The sequence below is a fragment of the Apium graveolens genome, chromosome 8 (genome assembly GCF_009905375.1).
Source record: "Apium graveolens cultivar Ventura chromosome 8, ASM990537v1, whole genome shotgun sequence".
Taxonomy (NCBI): domain Eukaryota; kingdom Viridiplantae; phylum Streptophyta; class Magnoliopsida; order Apiales; family Apiaceae; genus Apium; species Apium graveolens.
Genome location: NC_133654.1, coordinates 26,761,789 through 26,786,203, shown reverse-complemented (window position 1 = coordinate 26,786,203; position 24,415 = coordinate 26,761,789). Strand labels below are relative to the sequence as shown.

General features: G+C 33.2%; 1 protein-coding gene across 1 annotated transcript; it reads left to right on the top strand.

Annotated features, from left to right (window-relative positions):
- LOC141679016 (uncharacterized protein At3g06530) lies at positions 1-20,139 on the top strand. The gene is made up of 39 exons (XM_074485493.1): positions 1-242; positions 1,001-1,214; positions 1,308-1,403; positions 1,499-1,616; positions 1,726-1,899; positions 2,309-2,479; positions 3,450-3,505; positions 3,600-3,689; positions 3,763-3,911; positions 4,087-4,169; positions 4,264-4,371; positions 4,877-4,951; positions 5,244-5,412; positions 6,802-6,941; positions 7,044-7,136; positions 7,902-8,082; positions 8,585-8,682; positions 8,796-8,948; positions 9,053-9,206; positions 9,845-9,978; positions 10,114-10,195; positions 10,273-10,432; positions 11,001-11,076; positions 11,244-11,417; positions 11,564-11,632; positions 11,733-11,837; positions 12,394-12,483; positions 13,165-13,376; positions 13,521-13,731; positions 13,839-14,021; positions 14,329-14,424; positions 14,498-14,565; positions 14,644-14,989; positions 15,543-15,764; positions 16,154-16,816; positions 17,105-17,511; positions 18,154-18,412; positions 19,073-19,243; positions 19,462-20,139. The coding sequence occupies exons 1-39, from the start codon at positions 80-82 to the stop codon at positions 19,690-19,692; spliced, it is 6,444 nt and encodes a 2,147-aa protein (XP_074341594.1). The 5' UTR covers positions 1-79; the 3' UTR covers positions 19,693-20,139.
- The last annotated feature ends 4,276 nt before the right edge of the window (positions 20,140-24,415 follow it).

Sequence of the window (24,415 nt, the reverse complement as noted above, 5' to 3'; positions counted from 1 at the left end):
TCTTTCTGTTTCGAGGGTTTATTTAGGGTTTATATATATCACCGCCAAAACAAAACCCTAATTTACCAGAAATTCGGAAATGGCGAGTTCAATTGCTTCTCAATTACAAGCAATTAAGTCGTTGATTAATGTCGACACAGACGCGCCTCAGAAGCGTCCGTTTACTCGCCCTTCTATATTGTTTAATCCCAAAGAAGCTGCTGATATTGACCTCGAATCACTTCTTAGCATCGCTCTCTCAGGTACATACGCGTCCACACTTTTAGGTGAATTTGTTCCGTTGAATCTCGATTAGTTGATAAGTTGATACTCGATAAATTGATAATCTCGATACGTTAGTTCATTTTCCGGTCCCGACGTAGTTGATATAGTGTACTTTTAAGCTCGATAAACGTACCAAAGCTGTAATTGCATATGTATGATAGAACTTCGATAAGTTATACTCCGTAAATTAGTAATTTCGATGAGTTATTACACTTTTCAGTCCCTACATAATATATGCAGTGTATTTTTCAGCTCGATGATAAAGGTACTGAAGCTAAAATTGCATATGTATCTTTACATAGACATGTGTGGTAGAACGTTGTTAAGTTAATACTTGAGAAATTGATAATCTCGATAAGTTATTTTATTTTCAGTTCCAACTGAATGTCACAGTGTATTTTTCAGCTCAATAAAGGCAGTGGAGCTAAAATTGCATATGTATAATATGTAAACATGTATGGTAGAACCTTGATAAGTTAATACTCTGTAAATTAGTAATCTTAGTAAGTTCTTACACATGTAATAGATATTGTGAATTTCAGCTCGATAAAGGTCCCGGCACTATAATTGCGTATGGATAGCACTATAACTAATTTGCTTTTGAGGAAAATTGATGTTTATTGTATATTTAGTTGTATATTTATAGTAATTCTGATCTGCTTTTTAGAAGAAAATAGAAAAATTAAGATGTTTTGTTAGTTGAGGTTACAAATGATTGTGTTGAATAAAATTTCAGGATTGGAAGTTCTTGCAACTCGAGATGGAAGGTTTGAGAGTTACAAGAATAATTTGTTTAGTGATAAGAGTAGAGAAATCGATAGAGAGCTGAAGGGAATAGAGGAAAACAAACAAATCAATTTGTCAATTAGCTCATATTTGCGGTTATTATCGGGATATCTTGAATTACCTGCTGCATTAAAGACTCTTGAGTACTTGATACGTCGATACAAGTAAGGATGCCTTCATTTATTTCGGTTTCTAGAATGTTTTGCTTTTGTGTACTTTAAGTTGTGGTGATCATTTTTTGTTTTCCGGTACTCTAGGTTACATGTGTACAATACGGAAGAGCTGATTCTGTGTGCTTTGCCATACCATGATACACACGCGTTTGTCCGCATTGTGCAACTACTGGATACAGGGTAACGAAAGCTAATTGTTTAAATTTCTTATTACCAGTTTGATAGTTTATCAGAGGATTCCATGTGTAATGAAATCTTTCTTTCCTGTGATGTAGTAATAGTAAATGGAACTTTCTTGAGGGTGTTAAAACATCGGGGGCTGCACCACCTAGGCAGGTTATTGTGCAACAATGTATTCGTGATCTGGGGGTTTTGGATGCATTGTGCGAATATGTAAGTAATCTTGTTGGTTTATTTATCTATCGTCTCTATAAGCTATCACTAATAAGTTTATGTTCTTAGTCTTGTTTTATATGCACATCTTTACACTGCTATTCTTTAGGCTCTACCAACAAAGAAGTTTCAGCCATCACGGCCAGTGATGAGATTTTGCATAGCAGTTATCATTGAGGTCTTAGGCGCTGTTACTGTTGTAGATACTAATGTTGTGAAGCGAATTCTTCCTTATGTAGTTTATGGCCTTCAGCCAAATGTCAAAGTGGAACCTGATCATAAGGTCAGTGTTATATTCTACTTCTCGTCAAGGATAGTGATGTTATTTATGTGTATGCCTTGCCTGACAGGGTAATCCCAATATTTTTTAAGATTCTACTTGCCTTCTGTGAGAACTTTAAGTAACTATTAAAAACTATTCCCTTTATTATATGTTGCCAGTATTTTACGATGTTAGATGTGGAGATTTATTTACATACATTCATTAATTATTTCCACTATGTTAAGTTGTTAACACATGGAGAACAAGTTTACATCCGTATTGTTGCGTATTTACTTTAGTATAATAGTGGGGAATGACTAATTTTTTATTAAGGCAAAACCTGCTGCCTCAATATTTTTTGTATTATTTTTAGTAATAATCATAACTAGTAAGATATTCCTAAATGTCCGTGCAATTATTCTTTATACAGGCTGGTGCTTTGATGATAGTTACATTAATAGCTAATAAGGTTGCATTGGCCCCTGATCTTGTGAAAAGTTTGATTCGGTCGGTTGCTGTTGTAGCTCGAAAGGATGCAACAGAAACAACTGATCTGCAATGGATTCGTGCATCATTTATGGCCCTGATCAGTCTTGTTCAGGTATATATAATACTGAAAATTGAAGATCTTCATATTTAAATTGTTAAAAATGTGCTTCCTAGGTTTTTCAGTACATTTTATTCTTAGCATACATCAACTCTTGCAGCTAATATAATATTTATCATTTAATTGACACAAACTGCTGCAGTTTATGTATCTTATTATGTAATGTTTTTGTGAGGATAAAAGTTTTTATGGTGAAATGGTGTTTAAAATATATATATATTTTTATTCATGTATATGCATGCGTACTTAAAAACATGCACACACATGTTGCAGAGATATCATATATTAAATAGCTTAATTCTTATCAACGTTACAACATTCCCCATGCATATATGTGGGTACTCTTAAAGGCCAAGAATATAAAATGAGCCATTAAAAATGGTTAAAATATGATCAATATGCTGGTTTTTCGGGGTGGTCAATTACATATAATGTATCAGAAGGCAGGCTGCTACTTTGGTGACCAACAATCAATGCACATGATATTATGTTACTAATATATAGCCTTCTTAGAAATAATAAGAAAGAGAAATATCTAGAACAGTATGTGGAACGGATATAGGGAGGAGGAAAAACTAGGAAAGGGAAGCTATGGCTAAAGTTATCATACTTCGTGATATTTTCAAGTGATCCACCTCTTAAGGGGTTGCAATATATAGAAAGTAAAGAAGCTGGTCTTTATATACTTCCATATTCACCTAATTAGGGATGACTTTAAGCTTAATTCAGTTGAGATTACATGTTTTTGGTTTGATTTTTTGCGATATGCTACTATAAAGCACTAATAATTTAAGTTATTCATTCATGCATAGGAACATTATGTAGGAATAAATGTGTGTAGTAATGAATTTATGGAAGCCTTTCATACCTTGAGCTCTGGTAAATTTTTTGTATATATTACTGTGCAATTATTATTTAAATCTCTCTCCTAAACGGAGTTTGATGCTAATATTAAAAATCATAGTTGCAAGCTGTTGACATGCTCCCAAAGAAGGTCGTGGACGCCTTGAAGGTGATCAGGTAGTTTTTGGTGGTACTACTATGTATTTGTCTTATGTTTTACATATTGCACTTTCTTTCACATTCCTAAAAGTGTTATGCCTTGTACCTTTAGTGATCTGCCGGGCATTCTTACTGTGCTGACAAAGGAGTTCAACATTGATAAATTTCTGACTGTTCTGTTGGAGTCTCTCCTCGAGTACAGGTTGGAAATTCAACTTTTGTGTCACAAAATTTTGTTTCTTTTCATAATATTATAAATGACATTTTGTTTACAGTCCTGCAGATGATCTTTGCTATCGTACTCTACTTTCAGTCATTGAGACAGTTCCAGCTAGAGGTTTAGTTAGCCAAATGGTTTCTAAGCTCCTCCATACCTGCGTGAGGTTGTCCAAGACTAAAAGTGAATTGGCTTCACACGAGTCAGGTTATATATGTATATACTTTATTTTATACTCTGTGCTGACTGCAATTCGTTGCCAAGATTTTTGGAATATGTAGATATGTATCTTCACTTAGCATGTCGTGGCAATGTTGATTATATTCTTTTCCTTATACTGTCCTATCTTTGTTAAACGGGTGTCTGTAATATGATCCATTAGGAAGTCAAGTGAAGCAAGTGTTTCTTTACATTAATAGGAGATACCCAAGTGAATTACGTGGAGCTGTTCACAGTTTCTTGGAGGTTTGAGATTCATTTCTTCCTTCTCTATTCATTCTTTCCTGGTTCCTGCTTTTGTTTTCTTTGTTTCTCACATAGTACATGATCTGAAATGCAGTCCAAGAAAGAGGATTCCATGCATGAGGTTCTGTGTCAGATGTTGGACGGAAAGCAGGATATGTCGACTTCTGATTCAAAGATATGGTTTGCACTTGAACATCCCAAGGTAAGACTTCGGATAATTACATACGATGAGACATACTCTGGTGGGAAGCAGGAATTGTCTTCTTCCCCATGTATCCAGAGTGATAATTAATCCAAGAAACTGTTAGAAACGAAAATAAGGGGTGGTAGTATGTGAATATGTGACAGTTACTGAGACTGAGATTTGAATCATGAGTAGTGAAAATGTTTTTATTAATTGCAGAACTTTTATTGTACCGATTGTGCTTTAATTAGATTATTAAAAGCATTCCGCTTCCACCTATATTTTAATGGCTTGTCATGTGTTTTTAGTTTTGTTAAGGGATATGTAATTTTTCCGTTGTACCGTACCCCCTCCCCAAATCTCCAAACTTTCATATGTTATTTCTGCATAGTTCTGCAGTTGTGGTCTAGACACCTGTATCCATCTTATTGGCTTCTGTGTGTGCAGGATTCATGTTTACATGTTATTCCTATTCTTTTATGAGATTTATGATATGTATTCTTGTATTTCTTCTATGGCATAGGCTGAGGTTCGCCGTATTACACTCTCGAATTTCGACACAAATTGTCTTCTGAAAAGCAAGGATGTTGATTCTCAGGTGATTTTGCTGTAAATTTAATTTTTAATACCATAAGACAGTTGTCCATGTGTAAAATGACCAGTTGTTCCATTATAATTAACATTCTTAAGGGAATCAGTTAACAGTAGAGTTTGCGTGTTACTATATCGCTACTTCTGGTTTTCACTTTTCACTCTTTGTTTGCGGAAGGTTCTTCAAGATCCTTAGTCCTTAAGCTTTAGTACAGTGTGTTTGAAGTGTTCTACAGACATTTTTATGCCAAGCTTTTGTTGTGTCTGACCTCTGATATGTTTTTCTCACTGCTGAACAGAGGTTTTCAGCTATGCAGGATGCGGTCTTGCGCAGGTTACAAGATGATGATCTAAGTGTTGTTCAGGCTGCTCTGAAATTAGATAGATTGTCGGAATTATTAAATTCATCATCTCTACTCGATGCACTTCATAAGGTGCTACAAAGATGCATACGCAATTTAATGACACGTGAGTGTGCTCTAACATGAATTCGTCATCCAATGTACTTGTTCATGTGTATTAACCTAGACTTTTTTGGTACATGATGTTAATATTAATGGAATACATTCTTTGTACCGGTTTAGTGTTAATGTCAATTGTCAAGTCAATAAACAGGGTAGAGAACATGTTTGTCTAGAATTATAGACCGAAGTGTTCATTAATTTGGTCTGAATTTTAGTCGGCGCAGTTCATGTTCATCTGGAATGTTATCTTTTGTAGTTTCTTATATGCTTCACTTTGGTGTTCGGTTTTTAGATGTGATAAATTGAACTAATATGTTGAAGCTGAAGACATGCGAGTTATGGGCAGGTCTTTAGTGGAGGGAGTACAAGGCAACACACACAGATACACACACACATATAGGCCTTTCTTCAAGAGAGAACCCTCTTATATAGAGAACCGTAGATAACTCTTGATTCTATTATAGAATTTCATCAAATTCGTTGCTAATGTAGAATAATAATTATATTTAAATATAATAAAATGTTTAACAATTGAAATTTGAAAAAAAATTGATTTAAAATTTGATTCTACTGTGGAGTAATTTTGGATGAGTGTGATTTTAATGTGATTCTACTACATAACCACTTTAAGCTATTTCATCAAATTTCAATGAATTTTTGAAGAAAAAAATTGTGCAACTACGTTTTTAATCTGGTGACTAAAATTTGTAACCGTATATGATGAAAAATGAAATAAATTATGTATTTATATTTTTTAAATAATGGTTCTCTACGGTCCTCTATTCTAATATCACGCGGCGGTGTGTATATTTGGAGGATAGCTATGGTTATATATATAAATAGCTATATTTTTGGATGATAGGTCTGTTATGTGACAAAATTGACTATGGTTATATATGTGACAGCGATAGCTGTGGTTATATATGTGACAAAGATTGCCAGGGTTATTCCTATTAGTTGCGAGTTATAAAGCGTGATTGCAGCACATTATGCAAGTTTATTGTCTTGTAATATTTACCATATTTTGAAACTTCTGGTGCTTCGGAATGCTTCTTGTTTGAGAATTTAGTTGGATTGGGTTTAATAGCAATTTCTTGAGGGGATATAAGTTATATGGAGAGATGTGTTAAGTGTAGCGGTATGTGTTATATCGAACTAAGATCAGTGCTTGTCCTTGGCAAGAGTTGCATGTAAACTTCCATCTGTTTCTCATGCGTTAATATCAATGACAAGACACTGCCCTTGTCCGTGTCTGACATTTTTCTTTCTCTTGCTTTGATGTATTCCTTTGTAGACATATATGTGTTGTTAAGTTTTTGTTAGAAAGTCTAAAATTGTCTTGTAAAGGTAAATTGTTGAGTTTAGTTTTTTGCATGCACTATCTGTACTGCAGGCTGCTCAGATAATAGCTCCCTAGTTGCTGATATCGCTTTACTCTCCCTGGAGCATGCTGTTTTAAATTTCCATCAGCAAGAAAAATATGCGAGACAACTTGCTTCCATGCTTTTTCCATTGATTCTAATCATTCCAAAGGTTATATTTTGTATGAGTTCGTATTGTGTCACAGTTAATATTTGTATTGACTATTGGTACTTGGCTTGTTCTTAACTTTCCAGTTTTAATTCTTTGATGCAGACACAAAGCTTGAATTGGAAAGCTATATCTTTGACAAAAGAAGTAAAGTGGCCTCTCTACGCAAATCTTGTCACGTTCTGCTATCCACAGATGGTATATATACATAAATATCTTTCTTTTATACGGCATCTTGGTAAATAGAGGGAATTTGCCCCTTAAATTTTATATTGCCATAAATGAATTCATATTCACTTAATGTGAGTGATAGTTGTATACTGCTGTATATTGCTCTGTATCGGATCATTTATCATATGACGAATGTATCACTTCACATTTAGGCCAGCTTTATCATCACTTTTTTTTCGCAGCGTATCCTTTTGCGATTACTCCTGCTACTTATCTGAACTTATTTAATTATGGTACTTGTTTGAATGAACTTTGAGAACTAGAAAGGTGGTTATTGAAATGTGAAAATGTGCCCAAATATTTATGTGGCACCTAACTAATTACTTGTTTGTGTTTGGCTGTATACTGAATTGGAACCTCTACACTATGAAAATTCGATTCCAATTTATAGTATATTATCTACGTCTATTTTTTCTTATATAATTAGTGGCGTGTGTGTTTAAAAGCTTGAACAGGGATGTCTTGTAAATCAATCATATGGTAGTGGATATATGTTAAGTTTGTTACTTCGGATGGAGTTTTGAATGTTTCAAGACTTTGGAATTTTAAAGTTTAATTAGTTTCATGTAGTGAATTTCTGAATGTAAATATATTTATATTTGTTATTTAGATAAAAATATTAATACTTAGCTTCTTATTTTTGTTGTCATATAATTATTTATTTTTATCATATCAAAGCGTATACTTCAATCTCTGAATGAGAGTACACTCTTGATTAATTTTGGGTTGCAGGCTTTAAAACTTGAGGACATAACATATATAAATATGGACACCATTAGTGGGATGGCTGACACATTTTCAATGCACCCTGAGGAGTATATGCCTTGGCTGGTCGAGTGTTGCAATGTTTCAGATTTGTCCAAAACATTATTCTTCTTGGTTTTACTGCAGTCATTTACGAGACTGAAGATTGGTATGATATCCTGGCACCAGTGTAATACTATACTGTGATATTAGTTTCAAAGCTATTTGCTGTAGCTTTGTGTAAATCAGTTTTTATTTATATATGGAGGACCTTGTACAAGTACAATAGTTTTTCTTCTCGTCTTTCTATGAATGGACAATAAGCTGGACACAACTACTGCACACTTTTCCCATGTCCCAGTAGATTTTAGACATTCTAATAAGTTGGATTGCTTGTTAATTGCCTTAGCAGAGGTTTTGATGCAATTGTGAAAGGTTGTTGCATTACTATTATTCCGTTTTTTATTAGAGGTTAAGGTTTTATCATTGTTCGTCCTGCTTCGTTTTATGGTACTTTTAGATCGTAGCAGGGATTTAAGATCATTGTTTGTCATGCATTGTTATTGTGTAATAAGTAGTGTATTTGTATTATTTTCATTGCTTATTTATGTATTACTTCCTGAATCCTATTGGAGCTGAAGTGTAATATGACACAATTATCGTTATTGCAGATGTTTCTCAATTATTCACACTGTATGAAACATGCTTTCCAGCTCTAAAAAATGAGTTGAAGGTGCTAGAGCCTGTTGGGAATCTGGATGTAACAGAGGTAGCTTAATGAACTTGCTGGTTGCAGTACTCTGTGTGCAGAAATAAACCTTTTAATTGTTTTAGGGCGTTTGGTTTAGTATATTCTGTCTAACTTTGCTATATGATTCACAGCCTTACTCAAAACTGCTGGATAGTGATTGCAAAATGTTCCTCGATGTTCTTTTCGACACCGATTTGAAAGTCTTGAATGCTAAAATACTAAGGTGCTTATTCTGGAAGGTATCTGAGGCAATCATCACAATAGCACCTGAAGATGTCTCAGAGGTTGGTTTCACAAGTGATCTGAATATGTCCTCCTTTCTTTAGTGAAAATTGTCTTGATTTTAACTAATTTAAGGATATTAAAGTAGTGTTCATATATTTTTCAGGATGAGAATAAAAAGTTGATATGCACACTTCAAGAGACATTTACCTTCTTTGCTTCTCAACCAAAGCCGGTATTTAGGGAACATCTTAATAATTATTTTAGAAAGTGCAAGATCTCCCCTGTCCGGTTTCTCTCCAAACTTTATACTGATGAAGGTTAGTTTGTGGATTTCACAAGCACCTTACCATTTTGATTGTCTGTTTGATGTGTTGAATTTTTTAAATATGAAGTAATATTCAAAATATATTCGTTATCTGACATCATCCATAGCAAGAAGAACTATATGTATTCCTTTGATGGTTTTTAGCTGTATTTTTAAACCTGAAATATACTAATGGTTTTTTTTTTTTTTTTTTAATTTGAGATCTGAATTAGTTCTTAGGAACCCTTCAAGGGGTTTTTATTATCGTGAACATCAAGGAATTGATTCTGAACTACGGAATTCACAAAATTTGTTTATAATGGATCCACTTGGATTTTGTACTGTAGATTTGCTGATTTCCTTACGTTAATTTCTTATTATTTTTTGCTTGTGAAATGGTAGACTTTGTAAATACAATTTTAATTTGAGAAGTTGGAAGTTTGTTTTGCCTGACAAAGGTTATGGAATCTTGATGTAACTTTTATTTTTCTTTACACCTGAATGCTGGACTTAAAAGGGACGGCTAATATTTCAGAATCTAAGACCCAAATAATGTCATTATTATTCTTGAAAATTGATTTGAACAACTTGATGTTTTTTGTTTTAGTTATCTTGCACATTATTTATTCAATGTTGGGACTCCGATCTTAGGTGTTTCTGTCGCTGTTAAAGTTGAGAGTCTACATTCTTTTGCACGTCTCTGCTCTCAGTCAGATGAGAGCTTACTTCTTCAACTACTTGCGGAATTCCCTTCTATTCTTGTAGCACTCTACAGTAATAATCAGGTACTGTAACATAGCCTTAGTCAAGACCATCTATTTTGGAGAAGTATCTCTATGTTTTCCAGTGATTTTAGGTTCATTTTTCCCTTATAGTTTTTATTTATGTGCTTCACTGCATTTGCACGGGTATATTTACAGGATGTACGTCTTGCTGCTATGAGCTGCATTGAAGGGCTATTCAAAATATGGCCACGTGTTACTCTTTCAGGAAGAAAGAATGGTATTGACTTTTAATGTATGTTGTTTGTTCATCTTCAAAATTCTTCTATACGGACCTTATAATTTAGGAAGTTACAGGAAGTGCATTGGGGAGTCAGTTTCTGGGGGAGCTTTTAGGATTACTGATTCAGCAACAGAGGCTAATTGTATCCGACGAAAATATTCTCCTCTCGTTGTTTACAAATTTGCTAGGCACTTCCCATCATAGCATTTTAGTTTCTGAGAGCGTTGGACAGAGGTATTTAAAATAACCTTTAACTACTTTTAATTCAAGCCTTTCCGAAGTTTAAGGTTCAATGCCATTCTTTTGTATGTTAAGTTATACGTTCTAACATGAAATGCATGCGAACTGTGACAGATGAATGTCACGGAAACTTTTTGCCCCACTCTTTCCAGTGACTTGTAGTGCTCTATCTTATACAAGTTGGGGACTTTTATATGTAGAGTTGTTAGCTACTGCTAAATTGATGTGTTTTCTTTCATCCAAGAACAGAAATTTGTCAACGGTCTTGGTTAGCTCGACATACCTCATAATTCTCAGTTTTCACCAGAATCAACTTATGATACCGTATTGCTGTTAGTGGTCCCACACAGTTTCTAATTCGTTCGCACAGTTTTAATACTTCAACTTTAAAGTGAATGCTCATATCCACTTGTACCATAATTTATTCTCTTTTAGTTCAAGTTTTTATCAATATAAATGCATTTTATTCACGCGTCACTGGTAATTTTTGAAACTGTGAGTTACTTCATCAAATGCATATTTGTTTGTTTGTTTTACAATTGTTTTTGATCCATTTTTTCAGATTTGAGAAGTCTGTGAAAGAGGATATAATGCACTTCCTTGTTGCATCTGCTCTTAAACTTTCTGCATATGGAAAGGTCAGTATCTTATTTACTGAATTTTACTTCCAGTTTTCTGTCACAGTGGAGTTACTGTATAATTCATTTGCTGAAGTCGAATATTTTCCAATTATTGTCATCTAGCAGTGATGGCACAACTAGAAAGGATACAATTCTGACTTGGTTATTGCTTTTGTTTTATGCAGCTAATGCTTTTATCTTTGCTCAAAGGAGTTGGGAGTGAAGTTATGCTTGTTGAGGAAGTTGAGTTATTGCTGAATGAACTTCTGAACCGTCGCCATCAGTTTCACCTTGGAAATGATCAATTATGTATGAAGTTATCAAAGATTGAAGTTGATACTATGTGCCTTTTACTGGAGGTGATTCATGAATCCTCCCTTTATATTTTATTGCAAATATTGAATTGATCTTTAAAATGCTATAGAAATCTTTTTTAGCACCGCTTCTTGTCCGTTTCTTTTTCTTAAAAGCTTCAGCTGAATTTTGACCCTGTTTTCCTCTGTAGTTCTGTACGATGCCTGTTTCCCTGTCTGGCAGTTCTGATCACGAAGATGAAATATTGAAAGCTTTGCAGGTGAGTAGCTTGTAGCGTTCCTTATGGTCTTTCCAAATGTCCATAAACTAATTTTCCAAGATTTGCCCGTAAACATATGCTCTTTGTTCTGTTACTGTAGTTCGAGGGTACATTTTCTGAAGACCCTGCTGTTGTGCAACCTTGTATTACTGTGTTGAAAAATATTAATAGTATCTTCTACGGAGGTTTGAAGATAGAGACCCAGGTTTATCTTCTTTCTTTTCTGCTCTGTACCCTTTGACCTCTTCTCCTAGGTAATTTATGTAATTTTTTTAATCAGTTACTATTGTTTATGTTTATATTTAAGCTTTTATGTGGATTAACGTGCCACAATTAAAATGGTCCTTATGTTATAGGGTCCCTGTTGGTTGGCGTATTAGCCTTCAAGATGACTATTATGACATTACCTTCTTTTTATTTTTGTTTTCCCTTTCTTCAATGAATATATTTCTAAACAGAATCCCAAGGCACAAGAAACAAACCCAGTTAGTTTTACTTGGAAGTAAGTTCTGGGCCCTGGGAGGGTGATATGTACTCGAGCCTCACTCCTACTTGTAGGTTTAGTTCAAAAATGTGTGATGCGATAAGGTGATGATGTCTCTAAAACCCAAAGCTATGAGTCTTGAGAGTAGCTGTTTCCTTGTAGATCAACGGAATATGTTCAAATCACATCCTTTTCATTATTAAATTTTAGGTTGAACAAAATCAATAATTCTATATTTTTTGTGGAATGAGAATTTCACGGAGTTAATATTTGGCAGGAATTACTCTTCAAAAGCCTCGTGGTCCTGTTTCACAGTGCTAATATTGATATACACAATGCTACTAGAGAGGCACTTTTGCGGATTAAGGTATGGTTCTTTTTGTTTTTAATTTGCTCTGTAGTATTATTGCTTTCATTTAAATATTACAACTACCTGCCCTAATGCATCTGGTTGTCAAACTTGATAATAGTTGACTCATTTGTAGGTCCAAAGTGTGGGTCCATTTAGCATTTTTACAGTAGATTGCCTTATCATCGCGACTTAGATTTCATTGATAACAGCAAAGAGTATAAAGAAATCTCTCTATGTTTATGTCTAACTGGCTTTGTCTGAACAAGTTTGAACTACAAGTGTATAAGCACTCTGAAGTTTGTTTTATATGCAAACACTCATTGATCTACATTTACATTCTATATTTCTTAAGTTTAAAGTCCTGATTGCATGTATGCATAGTGATTACATTGTGAATTGTTATCACTGTCCTTTAATCACATTATAACCTACTATATATCCGCAGTAGTTTGAAGCTCTGATTTGCATCCGTGCATAGTGATATTTTTATTGAACCAAGTCACGGAGAACCCATTAACAAGTGATTATTGGCCTTGACTGGGTGTATTATATAATTTATTCTCATGTCTTATCTTGGACCAAGTGACAATTTAATTATGAGATATTTAGTTTTTTCCTGAAATGTTGAATTAGAAGCAATGGAGATACTTGCCTTTAACACCGTGAAACATTTCTAAAGTTGCTCTAATGCTGCAGATTTCAAGCTCAACTGTAGGCCTGGTTCTTGACCTTGTTCTGAAGAAGGAAGGTTTCTCAAACAAACCTGCACATGGGAAGAAGAAAAAGAAATCAACGAGTCATCTCAACTCTGCCCAAAATAACGATGCAGCCTTGAGATGCGGAAGCATAGTTTCTTTTCTTAGTTCTCTTCTTGATATCATGCGACTGAAGAAAGACATTGAAAACAGGTTTGTTCAAAAGTTGACACCTTGTTCATTAACTAGAAATTATTCCCAACTAATTTTCTTCGATAGGACTAATCAATCCAGAATTGTAGTCATCTTTTAGTTCCTTATCCTATTGCACTGAGTTCCTTTGATCTTTGCGTGCAGAGCATCAATTTTAGAGCCATTGTTTAAACTTCTTGGCACGCTATTTATGGATGATTATTGGATCATGGTTACCCAAAATGAGGAAAATCGTACTCAAGCTTCACCCGAGGTGTCGCCAACTAGTTCCAGCCCTTTATATTATGTTCAACAATCATTATTATTGATTCTTGAGGACATTAGTGCTTCACTAATTACTTCCCTGCCACAAAAGGTTCCTTTCACATATACTGTACTTCTTACTCTATTAGATATTGTTTGACATTCCGGCCATAAATGTTTTGTAATTCATTTTTACATTGCGTTAAATGATCATGGCAGGATGAGGTGATGTATAATTTTGACGTGGAACTTTTAGTCAAATGTGCTCGTTCTTCAAAGGATGCAGTGACCCGCAACCATGTCTTCCTGCTGTTATCAACTATTGCAAAGGTCATTCCAGCCAGAGTTCTGGATCACATACTAGATATTCTGGCTGTTGTTGGGGAATCAGCAGTGACACAGGTGATTGATTTATAATGTTATTGCTTCATTGCTTCGTTGCAATATATTTTTTTCTGTAAAATTTGAAGTTAGAGTGTAACTAATATGTTGTAAAATTAATAATTTTGTATTAAATAGGTCTTTTTTAAGTTCACTTTTTGTAATGAAGGTGCAAGGATTTTTGATATTTCTTGTTCTTGGAAATTCATCAAGTGAATTCTGATGCACACTGCAAATTGGCAGATTTCTTAAAAGCAGAGTGATTATATGATTGTAATATTTTGCTAAGTAATTATGAATGCTTATGATTAATAGATCAATTTTGTAGTTGGACGGCCACTCACAACAAGTGTTTGAAGATCTTATAACTGTCATTATTCCATGTTGGCTATCTAAGACCGGAAACATCGAGGAATTGCTTCAGGTGATGTGTTTATCTCTGAAGCAATCTTCTGCTGAGATACTAATAAGTTCTAACTGAAGATGTGGTATTATAGGTTTTCGTGAGAGTGTTGCCTGAGGTTGCTGAACATAGAAGACTGTCAATCATATCGCACCTTTTGAGGTATTGTTATACAATTCAGCTTACTTATGGTACATTTGAAGCATAAAATTTCCTTTGTATAATGAAATTCACTTACAGAACTCTGGGAGAAAGTGGTAGTCTAGCTTCTCTTCTTCTCATCCTTTTCCGGTCCATGGCTTCCAAAGAAAACTTCTCCCTCGATACCCGGCATTCATCGAATCGTGTAACTACTTCAATCCATACACAGTGGGAGTATATGTTTGCAACACAGATAAGTGCACATTATTCTTGCAAGATCTGGCTTCCTTCCCTTGTTATGGTGCTTCAGAAGATAGAAATGGGTTCCTGGAACAAGGAACTTTTCATGGAGTTGCTAGTTGCAGTGCATTTTATTTCTGACAAGCTCGAGGATCCTGAAATTTCTTTTAAGCTTAAGTGTGTGGATAATCCGGATGATATTCAGGTTCATACTTAGTTAAAATTTAAAATGTCGTCTCTTTATTGTCATTGTACATGTTGGGGAATGCTTTTTACATAAATCAAGCAGATGCAGAATTACTGTAGTATACTATGTTATTAGTTGCCTTGTTCCTGCCGCATTGATAAAATATATTTTTTATTAAGCAGGTCTTTGTTGGTCTTCTAAATTAGCTTTTTGCCTTCATGTCGCCAGTTGTCAACTTTCTGTGATCCTCCAAATACATACATACATACATACATACATACATACATACATACATACATACATACATACATACATATATATATATATATATTTAAGGAATTGGTTTCAAATTTGAAGTTCTGATAAAATGAGAATATTCTGGTGCTGCACTTAGTTATTTTTTTCAAACCATATAGCAAATAATTATTCTGAAATTAACAAATTGTCTGCCTATGTTAGGCTATTGTGGAAATTTGATTTATTTTTTCCGGGAATAGAATTTTACAGGGATTTTTTCTTCTGTTTGATTCTTATTAATATTATTTTACCCTAATTTTGAATATTAATTCAGGGAACAGTTAAGGAACTTACAGAGCAGGTTGTTTCTCATTTGCAATTGGCTGATTCAAAGAGAAAGCAAATTGGTCTTCCCTCTTCCATTGGAAAAGATTTAAAGGAGCGCATACGCACAATCTTGAAAAATATTACTAAGGGACTTCTACTACTCCCTTCAGCATACTTTGGAGTTGTCATCAAATTACTGGACCATGCTAACTATAATGTCAAAAGAAAGGTACTAATACAAATGCATCGATTATTTGATTGTCAAAAGGTCGGAATTTCCACTACGTTAGTGATTTGATGCGTCTTAGCTTGGCATGTACGCTGTGTGCCAGTATGCTTTCCTTTTTTCTTCTTTGGAGGGTTGAACTGTGTAATAGTTCATCATGTTTATTTTTAACATTAGTGCTGCGCATCTAACATTAGTCACTTAGTGCTACTGAGCTGATGACCAGATGTGGTCTTTAGGTTCTACAACATTCAAAAAAGCATGCGTAGCATGAACTTTAGGAGAATCTCATGAGTGCTAATTGGTACTTAATTTAATTTGTTTATCTATTTTAACTTCTATCAAAAGTTTGCTATTTGTTATTTAATTTTTTTTTCTTCATATGGTTCTAGGCCCTTGGGCTTCTTTGTGAAACATTGAAGGACACTTCCATGCAACCAAAGCATGAGAGGAGGGTGGTGAATAATGGCAGCAAAGACTCTTGGCTTCACTTAGATGCCAGTGCTTTGGAATCCTTTAGCAAATTGTGTTCAGAAATCGTGAAGCTAGTCGACAAGTCTGACGACAAGTCAACTGTATCCTTAAAACTCAGTGCAGTTTCAGCTTTGGAAGTCTTGGCTAATAGATTTCCTTCAAATGATTCAAGCTTCAACCTGTGCCTTGCGCCCATCTCCAGGAATATCCATTCAGATAACTTAGCTGTATCTTGTAGTTGTTTAAGGGCAGCTGGTGCTTTGATCAATGTTCTTGGTCCAAAAGCACTCTCTGAGCTTCCGTCTATCATGAGTCACCTATTACAGAGTACCCGTAGTATCTCCTCATCAGATTATGTTGATGCTATTTCTCCGGCATTAGCAAATCCTAAGGAAACTCTCTTTATGTCTGTACTCGTAACTCTTGAGGCAGTCATAGACAATCTTGGTGGGTTTCTTAGCCCTTTCATTGGAGATATTTTGGAACTTGTAGTTTTGCATCCTGACTTCACTAAAATTGGTGATCCAAAGTTCAAGCTTAAAGCAGATGCAGTAAGAAAACTTATTGTTGAAAAAGTCCCGGTTAGTATTCTCATATAACTATTTATGCTGCCATGATCTGGAATGCAGAGTTCTATTAGACTTGATGGGCTTTTAATACACATCAAATGGTTTCATGGGACACTCAACATGAATTTTGTACTGTTTAAAAATCACATTTACTTTCTAGTAGTTTGTAAAATGATAGTAGACTTAGCTGACAAGGCGAATGAAACTTTCGTAACCAATTTGAGTAGTTTCTATTTTTCTCTACCAAATCATCCCCTTCGACCAACATTTGTCTTACTTGCTCCTACTTATCTTTTCCAGGTTCGGCTGCTACTTTCTCCCCTTCTAAGTATATATTCCAAAGCTATGAAATCTGGGGATTCAAGTTTATCAACTGTCTTTGAATTATTGGCAAACTTAATCGGTACAATGGATAGATCATCGTTGGGTGCTAACCATGTTAAAATTTATGATTTGTGCTTGGTAGCACTTGATCTGCGCTGTCAGAAGGCTGTTTCGATCAGGAATGTTAATCTTGTTGAGAAAAATGTCATAAATGCGATGATAATTCTGACTTTGAAACTGACGGAGACTATGTTTAAGCCTCTTTTTATTAGAAGTATTGAATGGTCAGAATCATATGTGGAAGATGGTGAAAGAACTGGACTGAACATTGATAGAGCTATATCTTTTTATGGGCTGGTGAATAAACTTGCTGAAAGCCACAGGTGAGTCATTTGCATTCTGTCTCTAAAAAGTGTTGTGCTTCATGGGTGTAGTGCAATTACCATGTGACATCTTTGTTCTAAATTTTAAATTTTAGGACTAAATTAAGTATCCTTTTTATAGGGCATGTTAATAGAATGTTATTGTTACACATGAAAATTGATTGGTTAAATTTAACAACTTAGGTCTATTCGATCGAATATCAGTTCTCCAACGATTTCATTCAAGCACTAGAATTCACCAATTTTACTCGATACGGCAAATCTTTCTGCATCAGTGCAGTGACACAAAAAACTTTGTAGCATGCTCTAGCATTATCTTGCATTCTGCCAATCAATAAATATTGGTTATTGTCGCACTGCTGAACTTGACATAAATGTCAAAGATATTCCTTTTCCTTTTGTAACTTCCTGATCGAACTTTGGTCACTTGTAGGAGCTTGAATGCTATAGATTATATATTAGTAACTCGTTCTTTTTGTTGTGCCTCTTTCCCAACGCAACGACGATATCCTCTTGTTATATAGTATGAAGTCTCTTAAATCACCTAGTCGTGTCTCTAAAATGTGAAGTAATTTTTTTATACTGTTTTGTCATTTATCACTCTGTTATGGTTTGTACACTGATGTGGTCATGTTTTGTCAGGTCGTTATTTGTTCCATACTTCAAATATTTGTTGGATGGTTGTGTACGGCATCTTAGTAATGGTGATGTGGGAGATGTCAGCCTGATTCGGAAGAAAAAGAAAGCAAAGTTCGCGGAAGAAAAAAGTAGTGAAAAGGGTGGAAGTGGGACACTGTCTGTTGAAATGTGGCACCTCCGCACACTGATTTTGTCATCCCTACATAAATGTTTTCTATATGATACTGGAAATCTCAAGTTTCTTGACTCTTCAAATTTCCAGGCAAGCGCACTAACTATCCGTATGAACTTCAATGTATTAATAGGGAACAACACCCTTATAATATGAAACATACTATATCTGTTCATACTTCATTTGTCTAGCAATATAGGGTATTGTTTCTGCTAAATTTGGTGACTAAGTTCATGTCAAGCGAAACGGGGATGACCATGTATTACTGAATAATTAAATAAATGGCATCGTAAAACTATCATCTTGTTAGCATAGCCGGGATTCTGGGAATAGTGCATCAAGTAATTCTAATAAAGTTCTTTGGCAATGATCAAGTAATATTGTACCGATAAAGGTTCAATTGAGAAATCTTTATATTTTTTTAAGGAGTTGTTTTTCGTCATACTTTTTGTGTTTTTGTTGTCATTCATTATTTCATAGTGGAAGTTCTTACGTTATCGTTCTAAATAGTCTAAATGGTCCATTGACCTAACTAGTACCTCTCTCTTATAAGTTATAAGATTAGATTCTTATATATATAGTTCTGTTCACTAAAATACATCTGCTCCTATATGTATGTATCAAGGTAGCTTATGTGATTTATGGAATTAAAGTTACAACTTTAACCTCAAGTAGCTGTATCCGTGTAACCTTTTGATAAACGATCCTTTTCGCCATTTAATCACTTTCCTCTTGTTTTTTTATCTGCAGCTTCTGCTTAAGCCCATTATATCACAGCTTGACACTGAACCGCCAAGATGTATAGAACATTATGCGGACATACCAACTGTAGATGATGTTGATAAATTGTTGGTAACTTGTGTTGGTCAGATGGCTGTTACAGCCGGTAGCGACCTTCTATGGAAGCCCCTGAACCATGAGGTAACTACCAGATCATATTTCAATTTATACAAATAAACCTGAATTGATCACCTCTACCGTATCTTCATGTTACATGTGACTTCTTTTTTGATAACCGTTACATGTAAAATGTGACTTTTTTTTTTGTTTGGATAGCGGTCTATTGTTATATATTACTGACATATTTATGCATGGAATTTATGTATTGGCTATTTACATGATTTATCATCATTGATCAGGTGTTGATGCAAACACGTAGTGAAAATCTACGTACCCGTATGCTGGCTTTACGAATTGTTAAGTACCTTGTAGATAATTTGAAAGAAGAATATCTTGTATTCTTAGCTGAAACCATTCCCTTCCTTGGTGAACTACTCGAGGATGTTGAATTACCGGTTAAGTCTCTCGCACAAGAAATTCTCAAGGAAATGGAATCAATGAGCGGGGAAAGCCTTCGTCAATACCTCTAAGGAGGATATGATTTGTAGATCAACCACTTTCAATAGTGTGCAAAACAATATGCAGACCGAATTACCATCAAATTAATGGGCGATTGTCATGGTTCAGTCGGAAATTTTCTGGTAGTAACCCCTCTCCCTGTTTATGGTGTATATAGAGCACATCATAATGTGCAGCCTAGTTGAGATAAGGTGTGGTGTTTAGAATTTTCGGAAGGAAAAATGCTGCAAATTTTGACCAATGCAGTTTGCAAGTGATACTGAGCATACGTTAATGTTTGTAAGTTTTTAAAATATTTTTCTAAAATTTTAAAGGTGTCTTGTAGAGCATACATTATATCTAGGAGGTGAGGTGAATATTCTTTACTTTTATTAAGAAAATGACAAATTAAACATAAATTAAATTGTGTAATTATATAAATGCAAAGAATAGTCGATATAACATTTGCGCTTGCAATATTTAAGACTGTCCTTTAACAATTTAAACTTTGCATTAATATTGCTTCCTAAACATAATCTAATACGGATTGTGGGTCTGTAATACGAGTATATATGATATACCATTAGAGAGTTATACCTAATTTCTCTTGTTTTAACATACTAGCTTTAAAAGGGGTTACGTTAATGTATATCTTTAAAATTTTATTTAGTCAGTCATATTATAATTTTAACTTTAATATATCTATATAAATATATAATAATTATAGATTTATAATAAAATCATAAAATTTTATTTAGTTAGTCATATTATAATTTTAACTTTATTATATTTATATAAATATAAAAATAATTATAGATTTATAATAAAATAATAAAATAATTAGTGTAGTCGATCATGATAAGTTGTGGTCTGGTGATAGTTTAGAATAATAAGAATTTTGTGGTTTAGCAGATACTAGTTTAATACTATTTAATATTATATAATTTCTAGAAAAAAATTTGAAATGAATTCTTAAATTTGTCATTTAAAATTTTAAATAATATGATTTCATGAAGCAACCGACTAACTAACATTAGAATAATTAAATACGAGTAATTAAGTAATTTTAGCAAGTATTGATCAACTATACTTTTAAATATTTTGTTTATAGCCCGAGGCTCATTATTCCGATTTTTTAAGTCTGAATCAATAAGATAATTTTATTTTAGGCCGAAATATACATTAAAATAATATATAACTTAATATTAATTAGAAATTAAATTGGTAAAAAAAGAAGTTAAATTTAATATCAATTATAATGATATAGAGTTGTATATGAAATAGAAATTAAATTGTTAGAGTAATTTGACTTCGATATCAACTAGAATTAGAATTAATTGACCTACCACCTGACCAATTAAATTGACAATAGTTAAGTAAGGTAACTTAGTAATTTCAGCATGTACCGGACGACGGACTACCAAACTTTTAATGTTTCATCTATTATAATATAGTATAGATGTCTAGAAAAAAGAAAAATAGTGGTCGGCAAGGTTATAGTAGCCAAAGTCATTGGAATTTTTAGTTTATACATTGGAAAAAGCTTTGTTAGCTTTGTTATTAATAGACTAGGGAAGAGAAAAGGAATAACCGAAAGAAAGGAAATCTTTTAGTTATTCGTCAAAGTTTCACAATTTCAACCCAATTTATTTTAATTTTTAATAACTAAAACAAGGGAACCACTGTTAAAAATAAATTACATCTCATTCCGATTATTATAATTTAATATATAATAATTATAAATTTATAATAAAAATATTAAAATAATTAGGAAAATGTATTTGTAATTTAACATGATCCCACTATTTTAAGGACAAAATATCCTTAATATCACTCTGTAAAAAGATGGCCAAGTGTCACTACAAAAGCAAATCTTAGGGCTCATTTAATAATAACCAGATGAGAAATTTTAGAGTCTCATCCAGAATACGGTGTCAACAACATTGTTTGTTAATTTATATATAATAATATGGATGAAAGGAAAAAACTTCTGGACAACCCACTCACCAATTTATGACCTCTATGGTCCATATACTCTTTAAATTGTTGTATTCCAGAACAATACGCTGCTATCCTATAAATATTCAAGGAATGCATATATATGTTTTGTATTCACTTTTTAATCTTTTCTCTTGACTATTTTTTGGGTGACAATAAAGTTATTGTAACATATATTTAAATGTATCTATTTTATTAAAATTTAATTTTTAGGTAAATCAAATGATTAAAATATGACATCAAGCTCAATAAATTTAGAATAATAGTATAGTTTTTCTAAAGTCACAAAAGAAGAGGATAAACGCACAATAGAAATTTTTAATTCATGTGCTTTTGGAGATTATAGTAATTGTTAAGATTGACATGTTAAGATTGACATGTGTTATTCCTTTACTTATTTAATTTAATATATTGATTCTACTCTTAATCTTAATATTGATATAATGATATAAAAAAAATTTCTAAACAAAATTCAATATTAAAACTAATTATCATCGTCCACATAATGTATAAATTTTTTTAACAGACAACATTATTCATTCAAATTTTCAGAAATCTCACCATCCAGAAATTTTTATCATTCAGAAATGACTGTTCAGATTTAACAAATGACCCCTTAGTTAAAGTTTTTAAAAATAAGAAAAACGACACTTTTGTTTACGTTTTTCAACTTTTTTTTTTAATTTTTTCTTTGATTTATTACATCACTTTAAATTAAATTTTTTTTTTATCGTAGTTAACCCGCAGCCGCTACCCTTCGGGTGCGCACATGCTCTGCCTCATGAGACATAATCATAAATTCTTCTCACGTAGGATTCAAACCTGTGAACAGGAGAATATTTATCCCCTCTTTAACCAACCGAGCCAACCCCTGCGGGCCACTTTAAGTAATATTAGGGGACCTAAACAAGAATTGATATTACATTTTTAACAATAAAATATAACTTAAAATATGTTTTTATTCTTTTTTAATTAATATTTTATATTTTCATACTCTCTATTAGGTTTCAAAAATATTAAACTTTTTAATTAAACTTTTTGATCAAATTTAATTAATTTTTTAAAATTAAAGCGTAGGCCCTAATTCAATTATTTTTTAATTTTTTAGGTTTCAATAATCTCCATTTGGATTTTAGAAATATCAAAAAATTAAATAAAAAAACATCTAAGTAACAATTTTTAACATTTTAGGATTTAACAATACCCTTTTGTGTTTGAGAAATATTAAAAAAAAATGATTAATTAGAGATACACCTATTTAAGATTTAAGATTTAGGAAGAGCCTAAACCCTGATTTAATCTAGGGTTTAGGGCTAATCAAACTCTAATTATTAACCGTTTTTAATATTTTAGGATTCACAAATTCTCATGTCGGGGTTTATAAATATTTTAATATTTATAAATATGAATAAAATAAGAGGAAAACACCCTTTAGCTTGAAAACATAATATTATCTAGTTTTTTGGTAATTTTTTTTGAAAAAATGTTAGTCCATATTACGATTTCATTTCTTTCAAAACTAAACGGATCAGCCCGCAAGGGTTGACTTTGTTGTTTAAAGAGTGGATAACTATTCTCTTGGTCACATGTTCGAATCCAACAGGAGGAAAATTTATGATTATGCCTCCTGAGCCAGTGCCTGTCGCTTAAATGCGGTTTACCTTGGTTCCCGTGGTTTGCAGGCTATTGCGTGAGCCCGTAGGATTTACCCAGTGCGCACCCGAAGGGTAGCGGCTGCGGGTTATCTATGATAAAAAAAATAGATCACATTTTGGCATAAAAAGACAAAAACGGAATCGAAGTTCACGTTTTCGGCAATTAAAGCTACTTCTCGAGTTACGTATTGCGATTTCCTCAAAAAGAAAGAAGAAGAGGAAAATGTAATGCACAAATACGTTTTGGTTAATTAAGAAAGCGAATCTCCGTTTAGAGTGACATTTGAAGCTATCTTTTTTATAAAATGATATTGAAGACCATTATTCATCAAATAATGACATTTGAGACCAACACCCGTAACCGTTAACCAAATTAAATCATTTTCTGATTATTATAGTTTAGTATAGATACGTTTTCAAAAAAATATTTTTACATCCCTGAAATTTGAGAAGGATGAGTTACTCTCTAATTCATCATATTCCTTCTCTGCATCGTTAAAATTAAATAATAATAAATAGTAAAACAAAAAATTAAATTTCAAATGGAGAATAATGTTAAGTTACCGTTAAATCGTTAACAAACAAGTTTGATTAGTTATAATATGACATGTTTTACAAACTTCCAGGTTTTAAAATGATTTATTGAAAATATGTAAACTGCAATTAATTCCAGACTGAATGATGGAGTAAATTGTTAGTAAATTGAGTCATATTGATTAAAATGATAAACTATACCAATATAGGCTCGTATTATCCTTTTTCACTTGTTCTTAGAGACCAAGATCAAGTTTTTTGCGCGCGAGATGTATGGAAATTGCAGGGAATGTAACACCCCCAAATCCGGGGTCGGGGATCCGGTTTGTCACGAGTTCCATTTCCCTTAATAATACTTAATCTTAATAATCAACCAACTACTGCGTACTGTGACCCCACAATATACACACACACCACAAGTTATAGTCTCAGAGATGAATACCCAAAAATAACACAAGTCATTTTATTCCACAATTATAAACCATTTCACCTCAAAAGGGTTTCTGAATAATTTACATATTCTTTGCCATTATTACAATTCATAATATACATAAGTCTGGTTCATCAA